We start from the raw sequence: 15793 nt of genomic DNA on the forward strand, positions 1-15793 counted from the left end.
CAATAGTTGTAGGTTTTTGTTGCAGGGCAAAAAGAAAAAAATTAACAGCTAGAATATCAGATGATTTAGAAAATAGGATATTGGAGGTCAAATGTTCAAAGTCATAAGTTCAACAATTTGGTAAATCAAATTACAATATATTCTATCCAACATTGAAAAAAAAAAAAAAAAAAAAAAAAAAAAAAAAAAAAAAAAAACAAAACTTTTGTTGCAATTTATTTAAGAATAATAATTAAAAATAATTAAATAAAAAATAAACTATTATACAATATATTCTTTAATTATAATTAATATCAAAATTAATACCACTCTTAATTTTTTTTTTTTAATCATTATTTATTTTTTTCTCTTTATTACTGTTGTGAAATATGGATTATTAAAATTATTTATTTCTTGGATATGTTCATCATAATTATTTCTATCTCTTTTTTTAATTTTAATTTTAATTTTATTTTCTTTTAAATTCATATTATTTAATTTTTGTTGTTGTTGTTGTGTTGAAATATTATTTATTAAATTTTTAAATTCTTTTTCAAATTCACCTAATAAACTGAATGCATCAAATTCAAATATTAATGAGTATAATTGTAATTTAAAAATATTATTAAATATTAAATTAAATATGAATTTTAATTCGTTCGAATATTTGAAATTAATTTTATATTGTCTAATTGATGTTAATGGTGATGAAAATATATTAACAAATAAATATTGATTAATTGAAATATGTTCTTTATGTAATTCAACACTACCCTTAATTTTTTTTGTTGAGTAAACAATAAAATCACTCTCACCATATAAATATAAATATTTAATTGATTTATTATTTAATAAATTTGAAAATGTATTAATATTTAATAAACCCATACAATCAAATTTAATTCTTTCAATTGATGTATTTAATTCTGAAAATAATGGTTTGAAACAGTTTGAATATGATTCTATAATTTCTTTTAATTTATTTGCAAAAATTAAAAGATCATCATCATCTTTAAAATAATCATAATAACGAGCATATGTTCCAAAATCAAATGGATAATGTTTAAAATTTACTGATGATATTTTTAAATTCTTTAAAGATTTAATTGTAATCAATGAATTGATCATTTCATTTAATTCTGATTTCATATTTTTTGAAAAACCCACATTTGCAAATTCTCTATAGAATCCATGAAATCCCATTTCTTCAGATATGTTTGATACTATTAAAAGTGAATTAATTGGTATTGTAATTGAATGTAGATTTTTAAAATCTTAAAAATAAATAAAAAAAGTAAAAGGCCAGATATCTTAAAAATGATTAAAATGATTAAAAATTTTAAATAAATAATAAAAAATAAAAAACTTAATATAATTAAAAACTTAAAAATTAATAAAAAAAAGTAAAATGATCAAAATCTTTAAAATTATAAAAAATATTAAAAATATAAAAATAAATAATAAAAATAAAATAATTAAAATAAAAATAATGACCCAAATGATTAAATTAGTTTTTTTGTCATTTTTTTAAAAATAAAAAAACTAAAACAAAAATTTCTTTTTTTTATTTTTTTCTTTTTTTTATTTTTTATAATTTTTTTTTTGGTCTGAAGAGCAAATAAAACGAATAAAAAAATTAATTTCTCTTTTTTATTTTTTTTTAGTGTTGGTGTGGATTATTAATATTAATTAATTCTTGAAAATATCCATCATAATTTGTTTTAATTTTAATTTTAATTTTAATTTTAATTTTAATTTTAATTTTAATTTCTTTTAAATTTATGTTATTTGATTGTTGTTGATGTATTGAAATATTATTAATTAAATATTTAAATTCTTTTACAAATTCACTGATTAATTCGTATGCATTGAATTCAAATATTAATGAATTTAATTGTAATTTAAAAAATTTTATTTAATATTTAATTAAATATGAATTTGAATTGTTTTGATTCTACAAAATTAATTTTATAATGTCTAATTGATGATAATGGTGATGAAAATATATTTTCAAATAAATATTGATTAATTGAAATAGGCTCTTGATGTAATCCCATATTATTTCCAATTTTTATTGATGAGTAAACAATGAAATCACTTTGATATAAATATAAATATTTAATTGATTTATTATTTAATAAATTTGAAAATGTATTAATATATAATAAACCCATACAATCAAACTCAATTCTTTCAATTGATGTATTTAAGTTTGTAGAAAAATTATTTTTCTAAAATATAATTTCAAACAACAACAATGAAAATTAATTTTTTTTTTTTTAAAATTTTAAATATAAAGTTTAATTAAAAAAATTTTCTATTATAATAACAATAATAAAATATAAAAAATATATTAAGACATAAAGCCTATTTTCTTTTCTTTCTTTGTCTATTTTTTTTTTTTTTTTTTTTTTTTTTTTTTTTTTTTTTTTTTTTTTTTTTTTTTTAGTTAATCCTTAAAAACTAAAATTGATTTATTATCATTTTATATTATTGTAAAAATAAATGAATCCATGGAAGCAAAGTGAAAAATTTGAAATTCAAGATATGTTCCTTAAAAACAAAATCAAAAGGAATTGATAATATAGCTAATGAATTGCTACCAAAATTAATTAGATCTAATTAAATTAGTATAATTTAATTAATTTTATACTAATTAAAATACACTGTATATTTAATTTTATACAGTGTGTTTTAGTGTAAAAATTCACTCCACCCTTATACCATATAAAAAAAATATATATATTATTGAACTTAATTCTGAAAATAATGTTTTAAAACAGTTTGGAAAGTATTCGGTAATTTCATTTAATTTGTTTGCAAAAATTACAAGATTATCATCATCTTAAAAATAATCATAATAACGAGCATATGTTCCATACTCGAATGGATAATGTTTAAAATTTACTGATGATATTTTTAAATTCTTTAAAGATTTAGTTGTAATGAATAAATTGATCATTTCATTTAATTCTGATTTCATATTTTTTGAAAAACCTGAATCTGCAAATCTTCTATAGAATCCGATTTCTTCAGATATGTTTGATAATATTAAAAGTGAATTAATTGGTATTGTAACTGAATGTAAATTTTCAGATTAACTTTGACTATATGAAGTGGTTCAACAAACTCTTCATTACCATGAGTTTGACTTAAAACTTTAATCGATTCAACTTGTTGACCTGAATTATGTGGATCATATAATGATGAATAATTGACATGTAATTGAGAGATCTCACCATCATCATCTTCATTAGACCCATCATAATTTAAATTTTTACCTTTTAAAATTTGAATATCTTTACTGTTTCTCTATCTTCAAATAATGTACCTCCAATAAAACCAGAAATTATTTTTTTTTTTTTTTTATCAAAACTCTTCAAATAAAAAAAAAATGTATATAAAAAATATAACTAATAATTTACATTTATTTTTAGGATCAAATATAATTTAGTTTCTATTTTATTTTGTTTTATTTTTTTTTATTTTTTATATTTTATTTCTTTTTTTTTATTTTTTTAGTTTATATTAAATTTAAAAACCAAAATATATTTTTATTTTAAATTTAATATTCTTATCTAAAAAAAATAAAAAAAAAAAAACAATAAAATAAAATAGAAACTAAAATATATTTGATCCTAAATCTAAAATAATAAAATTTTATTAATTAAATTTTATTATTTGTTTTTTTTTTAATTCAATAAACCGATATTGCCTTTTTTTTTTTTTTTTTTTTTTTTTTTTTTTTCATATTAATCAACAAATATTGAAAAATAGTATTGAGTTTTTTCAATTAAATTGTAGAATTTATTATGTGTGACTAAAATTAGGGTTGAAAATTATCTGCCCTATATTAATGTGTTAAAAAAAATTTCTATTTATATCTTTTTTTTTTTTTTTTATTTTTATTTTTTTTTTTTTTTTTTCACTATTTATTTTTTTCTCTAATAATTATTATTTTTCTATTTTCTTTATTATTGTTGTGAAATGTGGATTATTAATATTGTTTAATTCTTGAATATTTTCATCATAATTAATTTTATTTTCAGTTTGTTTAATTTTAATTTTAATTTTAATTTCTTTTAAATTTAAGTCATTTGATTTTTGTTGTAGTAGTTGTTGTATTGAAATATTATTTATTAAATTTTTAAATTCTTTAGCAAATTCACCAATTAATTCATTTTTATTGAATTCAAATATTAATGAATATAATTGTAATTTAAAAATATTATTAAATATTAAATTAAATATTAATTTTAATTCATTAGATCCTTTGAATTTTATTTTATAATGTCTAATTGATGTTAATGGTGATGTAAATATATATTCAAATAAATATTGATTAATTGTAATAGGTTCTTGATTTAATCCCATACTACGACTAACTAGTTTTGGACAGTAAACAATGAAATCACTATCACCATGTAAATATAAATATTTAATTGATTTATTATTTAATAAATTTGAAAATGTATTGATATTTAATAAATCCATACAATCAAATTCAATTCTTTCAATTGATGTATTTAATTCTGAAAATAATGGTTTGAATGAATTTGATAAGTATTCTATAATTTCTATTACTCTTTTAGCAAAAATTACTATATCATTAAAAGAATATTGCCTATATGCAAAAAAACCCATATAATCTAATGGATAGTGTTCATAAGTTACTGATGATATTTTTAAATTCTTTAAAGATTTACTTGTAATGAATGAATTGGTCATTTGAAATACTTCTGATTTTGTGTTTCTCAAAAAACCTGAATAGGAATTTACATTATAGAATCCTTTAAATCCCATTTCTTCAGATATGTTTGATAATATTAAAAGTGAGTTAATTGTTACCGTAATTGAATGTAAATTTTCAAATTGATAGACTTTAATTAAATGGAGTGGTTCAACAAAATCTTCCTCATTAATTTCATAAGTTTTACTTTGTACTTTAATAGATTCAACTTGTTGGCCTGAATTATTTGGATCAAATAATGCTGAATAATTAACACGTGATTGAGAGCAATCATCTTTGGACCCGTCAAAAAATATATTTTTACCTTTGAAAATTTTGAATATCTTTACTGTTCCTTTATCATAATACTCCCAATATAACCATCAATTGATAAATTATTAAAATATAATTCAGTACATCTCTTATCAGTACCATCATCCTCATCATCATCTTCCTGTTCAGAATCTGGACTATAACCTTCAGGCAACCAAAAGTCATAATTTAATTCTAGTATTTTAAATAAATTTGATATGATTTCCCAATTTTCATTTGATATATATTCATGTATTGTAAATAAAATACTATCATCTGAAAACCCTTCAATATTACCAATATTACCAGTTTCACCATTAACTACAATTCTATAATAAAGTAATTGATTTTTTTCAAATTTGTTTTTAATTTCTTTAAAATCATCAACTGTAATATTATCTAAAAATAAATTGAATTTAAAATAATCATTGATTATTGATTCTTTGATTTTTATAATTGAAAACTCTTTATTAAAACTAATTTTATTTTGTTTTTCATTTTTATTTTTAAAAACTATTTTATTTTTGTCATATTGATTTTGATTATTATAATTTTCAATAAATGATTTATTATTATTATCATTATTAATTTTTAACCAATGTTCAAATAATTTATTATTTATAATATTATTTGATATTGTTAATGAAATAAAATTATACCACTTTTTTGAAACTAATATATAATTTAATATTTCATTTCTATTTAAATAAAATTTATTAATATTATATTGATTAATAGGATTGTTATTATTATTATTGTTTTTATTATTATTATTATTTGTTTTATTTTTTTTGCTGGTTAATAAATAATTGATTATAGATCAAAATCAATAATATCTTGAAACATTTTATTATTATTATCTGTTTTAATTTTTTTATTTGTTGACATTATTATTTGTTTAAATTATAAAGAGTGAGTCTGACCAATGAGTTTAAATCTTTTTTTTTTTTTTTATTCTTTTACCCCAAATTCTATTAAAAAAAAAAAAATTTATTTTGGCAAAAAAAAAAAAAAAAAAAAAAAAAAGTTGACAAAAAATGAAATTAGAATAAAAAACAAAATTAGCAGAAAAAAAAAAAATGTTTAAAAAACTTTTTTTTCTTTTTTTATTTCCAATCAACAAATATTGAAAAAATAGTACCCAATAGTAGCATTTATTTTCTGTGACTTACAAAAAAATGTGGGTTGAATGTCCCACATTTTTTTAAAAAAAGAAAAAATAAAAAGAAAATAAAAAGAAAAGAAAAGAAAAGAAAAGAAAAGAAAAGAAAAGAAAAGAAAAGAAAAGAAAAGAAAAGAAAAGAAAAGAAAAGAAAAGAAAAGAAAACAAAAGAAAAGAAAAGAAAAGAAAAAAAATAATAATAAAAAAACTTTGTAAGTCTGACTTAATGAGAATATTTTATTTTTTTTATTTTTTTTATTTTATCAAGACTCTTTTAATAAAAAAAAAAAATTTCTCTAATGACAAAAAAAAAAAGAAATAAATAAATAATTATATATATAACATTTATAAAGGGGGCATTGGTCATTTTTTTTTTTTTTTATTTTTTTTTTTTTTATTTTTTTTCCATCCAAAAAAAAAAAAAAAAAAAATAAAAAAAAACAAATTTTCAAAAAAAGATTTTTTAAAATATTTCTGGATTTCAAATCTATTTTTTTTCTATTTTCACAATTATAAAAAAAAAAAAAAATCATTCCAATTACATTCTTAAAATTAATAATTTTATTAAAATATTTGTTTTTTTGATTTTTAAATATTTCTTGATTTCAAATCTATTTTTTTTCTATTTTAATAAGTATAAAAACTTTAAATTTTTTTTTTTTTTTATTATCAAATAATTAAAAACTAAAACAAAAACCTTAAACTAATATTATATATAATATTTTAACATTAATTGAAAAATGCCTCTCGCTTTAACCTCAAGGTAAATAATATTGATAATAATAAAAATAATAATAATAATAATAATTATAATTAATTTATTTTTTATCTATAGAAAATCATTAAAAGATAATGAAGAATCTTTAAAAACCAATTTAGCATCAATTGAAAAATCATTAGGCGAAGCATTTTCAATTGAATTTGATTTTGAAGATATTATTACCAAATGTAATGATTCATGGGTAACTAATAGTTGTGGAAGTATCTTTTATAAAGATGTTGTTGGTAATCTTGCTAAGAATATGGTAAAAGTTGGTGCAGACCCATTAATTAAAGAAGCATTTTTAGCAGCTGTCCCAAATAAGAAATTCGTTTTTATTTGTGCTGATGAAAAGTTGGAATCATATTGGAAATATCAATTTGTGAATGGTGATTGTCAAATTTTATTCCGTCCAAAGATTTGCAACACCAATGATGTAAACACATTCAAATTGGAAACAATAATTCCAACCCAAGGTGTGTATACTTTAATGACCCGTTTGAATATTAAAACAAATGAACAAAAAATGAAGGATAATTTATCCGCTGTTAAAAAAGCATTAAAATCATCATCGGATTGGTCAATTGATGAATCATCATTAGAAACTGTTTATCCAAAAGTTGCCGACGACTTGAAGAATAGTTTTGGTCACATCTTTGCTGGTATTGTTGAAAAGGTAGCTGCTAATCTCGCAAAACGTTGTGCTGATGAAATGATTTTGGAAGCAGTCCAAGAAGCAACTACAAATCATACAATCGTTATTAAACATGATGCAAACTTGAATGGTTATTGGTCATGGTCATTTGAATCTGGTAATATCGTTATCACTTTCAAATCTGTAACTAATACTAACGATGTTCAAACATTTGATTTCATTAAATTATTATAATCCAATAATTAATAAATAAAAATAATAATCAATTAAATTAAATTAAATTTATAAATAAAAAAATAAAGTTATAAATAATATATTTATTTTATTTTTATTTTATTTTATTTTTTTTATTTTATACTTTAAAATGATCATAAGTTATTTTTTCTCTTGTTTTAACTTTATATCTTTTAAAACAAGGTGTCATTTGTTTTCTCCATTTTAATTGATATAATATTTTTAAATTTATTTCCCAATCTTCTGGTTGTTTAAACCAATAATCAACCCGGTCATCTTGTCTATTTGGAGATTGTTCTAAATAATATTTTTGAGAATTTGGTGAATCTTTTGTTATATCAATATTACCAATTACTTGATATTGATTTTGTTGTTGATGATTATAGTATTGTTGTTGTTGTTGTTGTTGTTGTTGTTGTTGTTGTTGTTGTTGTTGTTGTTGTTGTTGTTGTTCTTGTTTATAATAATTATCATTAAAACTATGAAAACTATTATCACCATTATTACTATTATTAATTTTACAGATATTGTTACAAAATTCTGTTAAAACTGTTTTATTATTATTATTATTATTATTATTATTATTATTATTATTATTATTATTATTATTATTATTATTATTATTATTATTGTTATTATTTTTATTTTGATATATATGTTTTTATTATTTTTATTTTTATCTTTTTTTATTATGTTTATAGAATCAAGAAATTTATTTATTTTTGACCATGTATCGTTTTGATAATTATATTCCGGATATTTCATCTTCATTTTTTTTTTTTTTTTTTTTTAAACAAAAATTTATAAAATAAAAAAAATAATTATTTATTGGGGGGTTTTTTTTTTTAAACAAATAAATAAATAAATAAGTAAATAAATAATTATTGCAACTATTATTATTATTATTATTTTTAAAAATATTAATATTTTTAATAATGAAACATTAAAATATTATTAATATTTTTTTTTTAAAAGAAAAAAAAAAAAAAATAATAAAATAAAATAAGAAAAAAAAAAAAAAAATGTTTATTTATAAATAAAAAAAAGAAAAAAGAAAAAAAGAAAAAAAATTAAAATAAATAATATTTTTAATGTGTTAATTTTATTGATAATAATAATAATAATTATTATTATTATTTATTTGAAATTAATTTGAACAAACAACAAGAACCACAATGGATAATTAAATAGTTGAATGATTTTGGTAATATAAAAAAAAAATAAAACAAGTTAAAAAATAATAATAATAAAATTAAATTAAATTATAAAATTAATAATATATTAATTAAAATGGTATTAAAAAAGAAAAAAGAAAAAAGAAAAAAATCAATATACGTGTACTTAAAAAAAAATAAAAAAAAAAAAAAAAATAAAAAAAAAAAAAAAACACTAACCAACTCTATTATAATAACCCCACACTTTTATTTAAAATAAAAAATAATAATAATAATAATAAAAATAATAATAAATATCATTTAACCTACAATGGTTAATTTTTATAAAAATAATAATAAAACAATTATACTATATGGTATGATCTAAAAAGAATAAAGAGAGAGAAAGAAAATTGTGTCAGAGAGTGGGGTAAAATAAAAAAAAAAAAAAAAAAAAAAAAAACAAAACAAATACAAAAGGAAAAGGAAAAAAATCATTTTATTATTATGATAATAATCAAAATTTAAATTTAGAAATATGATAAAACATATTTATCCTAATACATTAACACACACCCAAAAAAAAAAAAAAAAAAAAAAAAAAAAAAACACCCTTGATTATTTCCCAGTATGATATAATTGATTTTTAATTTTTTTTTTATTCACCTTTTTTATTTTTATTTTTTTTTTTTTTTTTATTCATTTTTTTAATTTCCCAAAATTTTGGATTTTTAATTTTAATTTTTTTTTTTTTTTTTTTTTTTTTTTTTTTTTTTTTTTTATCGGTTATTAAAAATCATATATTACCACACACACAAGCCCCCCTACTACCACACTCATATATATAAATTAAAAAAAAAAAAAAAAAAAAAAAAATGAAAATTGACTACAGATGCAGTAACCCAATTAAAACCACCAAACCCATTGATTATTCTGTATATAAAAATAAAAAGTTATCATCAATAAACGTGAATGATAGTAATAATAATAATAATAATAATAATAATAATATAAATACAAATACAAATACAAGTGTAAATAATAATATAAAAATACAAAGAATAAATAGATCAGATGAACAATTTAGACAAATTTGTAAGTTTCATATTAATAATTATGGTGTTGAAATCAATGGTGATAAATAATAAAAATGACTATAAATGAATGAGCCAGCCTTTTAATTCAAGGTCTGATAATCGTTAATACATCATAAAAACAAACAATAAAATAAAATAAAAAAAAAATAAAAAAAAAACAATTTAATATTTTTTATTATTATTATAATAATCATCAAAAAAAAAAAAAATTAAAAAAAGATATTAACATTTTAAAAAAAAAAAAAATTAAATTAAAAACATAATGAAAAAAATATGGAATAATAGTCATGAAAATTGGTGTTGTTTCACAGGGATCAGGTTCATCTTATGTAGAAATGGAAAATACAAAAGTTTTATGTACAATGTAAATATCCATCAAATCATCAATCAATTATCATAATTATAAATAATTTTCAAGATTTATTAATTTTTATCATTTTTATCATTTTTTGAAAAAAACAAAAAACACTAAAAATTCTCTTTTCTACAATTATTATAATCGATCATTATTCAAAAAAAAAAAAAAAAAAAAATTTATTATAATAATAAAATTAATTATTTAATTAATTATTTAGACATGGACCACGTGCAACACAAAAGACAGAATTATTTGAAACAGCTAAATTAAATTGTGAATTAAAGTATACAACATTTTCAAGTACAACGGAAAAGATTGATTATGTGGAGAATAGTAAAGAAAAAGATTTAAGTTTATTGATAAGTCAATCGATAATCGGGTCTATCAGGTTGGAGAAATATCCAAAGACCGCTATCGACATTTACATATTGGTATTGAATGATGATGGTAACGTGTTGGTGGCATCTATCACTGCTGCAACTATGGCATTGGCAGACGCAGGTGTGGAAATGTTTGATATGGTTTCATCATGTTCGGTATCCTGTACAAAAGATAACAGAACATTAATTGATCCTACCACTCTCGAAGAAACCATACCAAGCTCATCAACTGTTTTAGTCGCAAAAATGCCATCACTAAATGAAATCACTCAAATCATTCAAACTGGTGAATTACAATATACAAATGTTTTAGAATGTGTTGATCTTTGTATTGATGGTTGTGATAAAATTTATTCAATTATGAAACAAAATTTAATAGATTCATTATTACAAAAACAACAACAACAAAAATAAATTAATAAAAAAAATTTAAATTCAAATTTTAATTTTTAGCCGTTGTTTTTTTTTTTTTTTTATTTTTTTTTTGTTTTATTTTTTATTTTATTTTTTTTGGACAATTAGTTCGAACATTTTTTTTTTTTTTTTTTTATTACCTTCATCGCTGTTATATATAAAAAAAAAAAAAAAAAAAATTTACAAATAACCACCCCCACCAACTTCCACCCCACTACCACCACCACCAGCACTCAATAATAATAATTTTTTAAATATAATTAAATAAATAAATAAATAAAAAAAAAAAAAAAAAGAAATGTATACTCCACAATTTAAATCAACAGGTTTGAAGGATGTTTTATCATTTTATTCAACACCTTTGGTTCAAGCAGCAACAGCTAATATGAATAATTCATCATCGTCAACATTGGTAACATCACAACCACCAATACCAACAATTACAACAACAACTACAACAACAAATAATATAAATAATATTGAAAATATTACACCAAAAAAGAATATGAAAGAGAATCATTTTAGTAATGGTCCATTAACAGATGTTAAAAATATTCAACAACAACAACAACAATCATCATCATCTGAAAATTCAAGTGATAATGATGATGATGAAAAGAATTTAAAAGTTTTACATGGTTCAAGTCCAACTAGTAGTCCAGTATGTTTATTATATATATACTTTTTTTATTATTATTATTATTATTATTCCAAATAAATTTACTTACACTTTTTTTTTAATATTTAATTCTAAATTTAGAATTTTAAAAGTCCAAAGAATAAAACATTAAAAATTAAACGTGTAAAGAGTATTGTAAATCATTTACCAGCAATTAAATCAATGGATGATGTTGTGAAATTACAAGAAGAAATTACTGAAAATAGAGATAAAATTTCAAATTTACAACAACAATTATCAACTGTTCAAAAAGGTACCTTTTTTAATAAATTAATAAATTATTTATAAATGTTTTTTCCAATGATAATAATTAATTTACTAATATTTTTTCCAATAATAATAATAATAATAATAATAATAGAAAAAACAACAATTGAAGAAGAGAAAATTAATTTAATTAAACAATTAAAAGAATTAGAAGATAAACAAAAATCAACAGAGGATAAAGAAAAAGAAACTAAACAATTATTAATTGAATCAGAGAATAAATTAAATTTAACAATTGAATCGTTACATCAAGAATTTGATTCAAAGATATCAACCATTACAAATGAACATACAATTAATGAAAATAAAAATCATCAAGAAATCTTTTCATTAAAAGATCAACTCTCAATTTTACAATCAAAAAATCAACAATCATTACAACAATTAGAGAAAATTCAAAAAGAAAATCAAGAGAAATCAATCTCTATTCAAAATGATAAATTATTAATTGAAAAATTAGAATCTGATTTAAAAAATTCAAATCAAAATAATTTAGAAATTAATTCAACACTTGATTCAACTCAAGATACTTTAAAAAGTGTTTCAAAAGAGTAATAATAATAATAATAATTATAAAAATATATACATATTTATATATAAATATAATTAATTTATATTAATTTTTTTTTTATTATTATAATATATATAGTTTATTCTTTTCAACTTGTTTATCAATTAAATTAAATTTATTAATGATTAGTAAACCATGTAATTTATCAACACAAGATCTTTGGGAACAAGCAGAAGCATCACAAATTAGTTCATCAAATTATGCAAAATGGATATCTTTAAAATTAAATGAATATCATAATGATTTACCACCTTCTTCACCAATGAAATCAATTTATACAAATAAAACTACAACTACTACTACAACTACAACTACTTCAAATAATTTATCAAAATCTCCAAAAAGAAATGGAAAAAAGAAATAAATAATTAAATAATTTAAAATTTCCACAAAAAAAAAAAAAAAAAAAAAAAAAAAAAAAATCAAGTAATAACAACATATAAATATATATATACAAATCTTTTTTCAATCAAAAAAAAAAAAAATAATAAAAAATAATTAGTGATACTATTAGTATATTATCATTAAATATTTAAAAAATAAAAAATATTTTTAATTAAAAATTACTTTGGGTTATTCTTTTTTTTCTTTTTTTTTTTTTTTTTTTTAAAATTTAAAAAATTATTTTAACTTTTTATTTAACTTTATTAGTTCTTTTTGTAACAGTTGATTTTTTAGTAGTTTCATTATCTTCATCAGATTCATCAGATTCTTCAGATTCAATAGTTGGTTTATCTTGAATTGAAACAGATTCTTTAGTGACTGAAGTATTGGTGGTGGTAGTTGAGGTTGAATTATTATCATCATCAGATTTAACTTTTTTTGATGATGGTTTCTTTGAACGAGTGAAACAAAATACAATTGGTAAAAGTAAAGAAGAGAAACCAACTAAATAAAGTAATGGATTTTGATTTGCTTCAGATTGGAAGAGAGTTAAATAGAATTTAATAGTTTCAAAGATATCACCTTGAGATGGGTCGAGTTTTTTGGCATCTTCAGCGTTTTTGGCTGCTTGTCTTTCCTTTTGAATTGTATGTTTCTCTTTCCAATTCTCTTGTAATAATTGTTGAGCTTCTTCTTGAGAATGAGTGATAATGAAATTATCAAAGAGAATATCACGAGTATTTGACAAAACTTCAATACCGACTGCAATGATTGGCTCTACGATATATGGATTCTCAACGTTGAAATAGGATGGATTTGCAATTTGTCTTGGTTTCCATTCACCCTTGTACAATGGGTTTGCTACCATTGGTGCGGACCATTTACCCTTGTATAATGGGTTGGCGATGGTTGGGATGACCCACTCACCGCATTGGCCAGAGGCGCATTTTGGATTCTCAATTGATGGTGCTTCCCACTCGCCATCGTCTTCCTCATTCCATTCTGGTGGCTGTGTTTCTGATGGGTCGGAGATTAAGAATGGCTCGTTGTCTAACCAATCGGATGGTTTGACAGCTTGTGGATCGTTGATACGTAATGGTTGGTCTTCGTCCCAGTCGTCTGGTTTGGTGGCGCCTGGTTCGGGGATTTCAGCATCGTCGACCCAGTCGGATGGCTTGGAGTCGGTTGGGTCGTCAATCTCCTTTGGTGGGTTGAAGGCTGGTGTGAACGAGTCGTGGAATGAGCCGTCCAAGACTGACTCGTCGTCGACCTTGATGGTGAAGGTGTTGTCTGGTCTGATGATCAAGGTGTAGATATGCGACACTCTGTCTTTTCTAACCGATGGTTTTGCAGTGATCAATTTCTCTTCGTGTACATTTGTGATTGGGTTACGATGACGAACGATGAAATGAATTCTGTCATTGCTTCCGCAAACGTCGGCGCCAAACATGATGCTGTATGGGGTGTTTGAGTCGACAGTTTCCACATTGAAATCTTCACGATCTGTGTACAATTTAATGTAACCACCTGAACATGTTACACCCTCTTGGAATTGTAACTCATATTGAACTATTAATTCTTTATTGGTGTTATCAATTGCGTGACTTAATTGATAGGTGATTGCATATCTTTTACCTGCTTGGGTTAATACTAAACCATTATCATTCTCATCGATTGGATCATTGGCTGCTTTAAATCCAATAACTCCACTATATTCTTGATTACTTGATTTAATCCATTTTGATGAACTTTTACCTAAATCTTGAAAATCTTCAAAAAATAATGTATCTTTACTTGGATTAAATGAAACACAAACTCCAATTATAATTGATAAAATTAATAATAAAATTAATTTATTCATTTTAAATATATATATATAAAAAAAAAAATTTTTTTATGAATTCAATTTAAAAAAAAAAAAAAAAAAAAAAAAAAAAAAATTTTTAATTTAGATTTTCATAAAAAAAAAAAAAAAAAATTTTAAAAAAATAAAAAAAAAAAATAAAAACAAAAAAAAATAAAATTTTAGGAAAGCGTTATCATTTAATGTGGTTACAAAAAAAAAAAAAAAAAAAAAAAAAAAAAAAAAAGAGTTGTTTGAGTCAATTGATGTTTTTTTTTTTTTCTTAAAAACATTTGGATTCATTCTTGATTACATTTAAAAAAATCTAAATTTAGAAATAAAATTTTTAAAAAAATAATATTTAAAAATATTAATAACAATAAAAATAATTTTATTTTATTTTGTTTTTTTTAAATAATTTTAAGTTTTAATTTATACTTAATATTTTATTATAATTAAATAAAATATTAATATGTCATTGGTTTCAACGTGTTTTGGTTGCATCCGCACCTTTTTTTCTTTTTTTTTTTAATTTTTATTTTAATTTTTTAATTTTTTTTTTTTTTTTTTTTTTAATTTTTTTTTTTTAATTTTTTTTTTTTTTCTGTTCATAAAATTAAATTTAATTTTTCCAATGTTGTTGAAAAAAAAATAAAAAAAAAAAAAAATAAAACAAATAAAACAAATAAAACAAATAAAACAACAAAAAAAATTCAAACAAATATTTTACATTTATATATTATAATATATATATATATATTTGTAGATTAAAAAAAATTAAAATAAAAAATAAAGAAATAAAAATAAAATAATTT

At 19.6% G+C, this 15793-nt stretch overlaps 10 protein-coding genes across 10 annotated transcripts; 4 read left to right on the forward strand and 6 right to left on the reverse strand.

The window, feature by feature from the left end:
• Positions 1-336: 336 nt before the first annotated feature.
• Positions 337-1128, reverse strand: DDB_G0271390 (hypothetical protein; the record flags this gene model as incomplete). The annotated part of the gene is made up of 1 exon (XM_640603.1): positions 337-1128. The coding sequence occupies one exon, from the start codon at positions 1126-1128 to the stop codon at positions 337-339; it is 792 nt and encodes a 263-aa protein (XP_645695.1).
• Positions 1129-1901: 773 nt separating this feature from the next.
• Positions 1902-2036, reverse strand: DDB_G0271258 (hypothetical protein; the record flags this gene model as incomplete). The annotated part of the gene is made up of 1 exon (XM_640604.1): positions 1902-2036. The coding sequence occupies one exon, from the start codon at positions 2034-2036 to the stop codon at positions 1902-1904; it is 135 nt and encodes a 44-aa protein (XP_645696.1).
• A 788-nt stretch (positions 2037-2824) lies between these two features.
• DDB_G0271256 (hypothetical protein) lies at positions 2825-2962 on the reverse strand (the record flags this gene model as incomplete). Its single annotated transcript, XM_640605.1, has 1 exon — positions 2825-2962. One exon carries the CDS (start codon positions 2960-2962, stop codon positions 2825-2827), a length of 138 nt encoding a protein of 45 aa, XP_645697.1.
• Positions 2963-3933: 971 nt separating this feature from the next.
• On the reverse strand, positions 3934-6220 carry DDB_G0271392 (hypothetical protein; the record flags this gene model as incomplete). Its single annotated transcript, XM_640606.1, has 3 exons — positions 3934-5033; positions 5078-5692; positions 6193-6220. 3 exons carry the CDS (start codon positions 6218-6220, stop codon positions 3934-3936), a joined length of 1743 nt encoding a protein of 580 aa, XP_645698.1.
• A 702-nt stretch (positions 6221-6922) lies between these two features.
• DDB_G0271254 (hypothetical protein) lies at positions 6923-7831 on the forward strand (the record flags this gene model as incomplete). The annotated part of the gene is made up of 2 exons (XM_640607.1): positions 6923-6945; positions 7018-7831. 2 exons carry the CDS (start codon positions 6923-6925, stop codon positions 7829-7831), a joined length of 837 nt encoding a protein of 278 aa, XP_645699.1.
• Positions 7832-7949: 118 nt separating this feature from the next.
• DDB_G0271394 (hypothetical protein) lies at positions 7950-9483 on the reverse strand (the record flags this gene model as incomplete). Its single annotated transcript, XM_640608.1, has 2 exons — positions 7950-8337; positions 9461-9483. The coding sequence occupies 2 exons, from the start codon at positions 9481-9483 to the stop codon at positions 7950-7952; spliced, it is 411 nt and encodes a 136-aa protein (XP_645700.1).
• Positions 9484-9860: 377 nt separating this feature from the next.
• DDB_G0271252 (hypothetical protein) lies at positions 9861-10130 on the forward strand (the record flags this gene model as incomplete). The annotated part of the gene is made up of 1 exon (XM_640609.1): positions 9861-10130. One exon carries the CDS (start codon positions 9861-9863, stop codon positions 10128-10130), a length of 270 nt encoding a protein of 89 aa, XP_645701.1.
• Positions 10131-10369: 239 nt separating this feature from the next.
• On the forward strand, positions 10370-11234 carry DDB_G0271396 (hypothetical protein; the record flags this gene model as incomplete). The annotated part of the gene is made up of 2 exons (XM_640610.1): positions 10370-10446; positions 10658-11234. 2 exons carry the CDS (start codon positions 10370-10372, stop codon positions 11232-11234), a joined length of 654 nt encoding a protein of 217 aa, XP_645702.1.
• Positions 11235-11532: 298 nt separating this feature from the next.
• Positions 11533-13115, forward strand: DDB_G0271250 (hypothetical protein; the record flags this gene model as incomplete). The annotated part of the gene is made up of 4 exons (XM_640611.1): positions 11533-11895; positions 11995-12166; positions 12275-12731; positions 12830-13115. 4 exons carry the CDS (start codon positions 11533-11535, stop codon positions 13113-13115), a joined length of 1278 nt encoding a protein of 425 aa, XP_645703.1.
• A 270-nt stretch (positions 13116-13385) lies between these two features.
• On the reverse strand, positions 13386-14996 carry cnxA (hypothetical protein; the record flags this gene model as incomplete). The annotated part of the gene is made up of 1 exon (XM_640612.1): positions 13386-14996. One exon carries the CDS (start codon positions 14994-14996, stop codon positions 13386-13388), a length of 1611 nt encoding a protein of 536 aa, XP_645704.1.
• Between the last annotated feature and the right edge of the window lie 797 nt (positions 14997-15793).

This window comes from Dictyostelium discoideum, assembly GCF_000004695.1.
Source record: "Dictyostelium discoideum AX4 chromosome 2 chromosome, whole genome shotgun sequence".
In the NCBI taxonomy this organism is placed as follows: Eukaryota; Evosea; class Eumycetozoa; order Dictyosteliales; family Dictyosteliaceae; genus Dictyostelium; species Dictyostelium discoideum.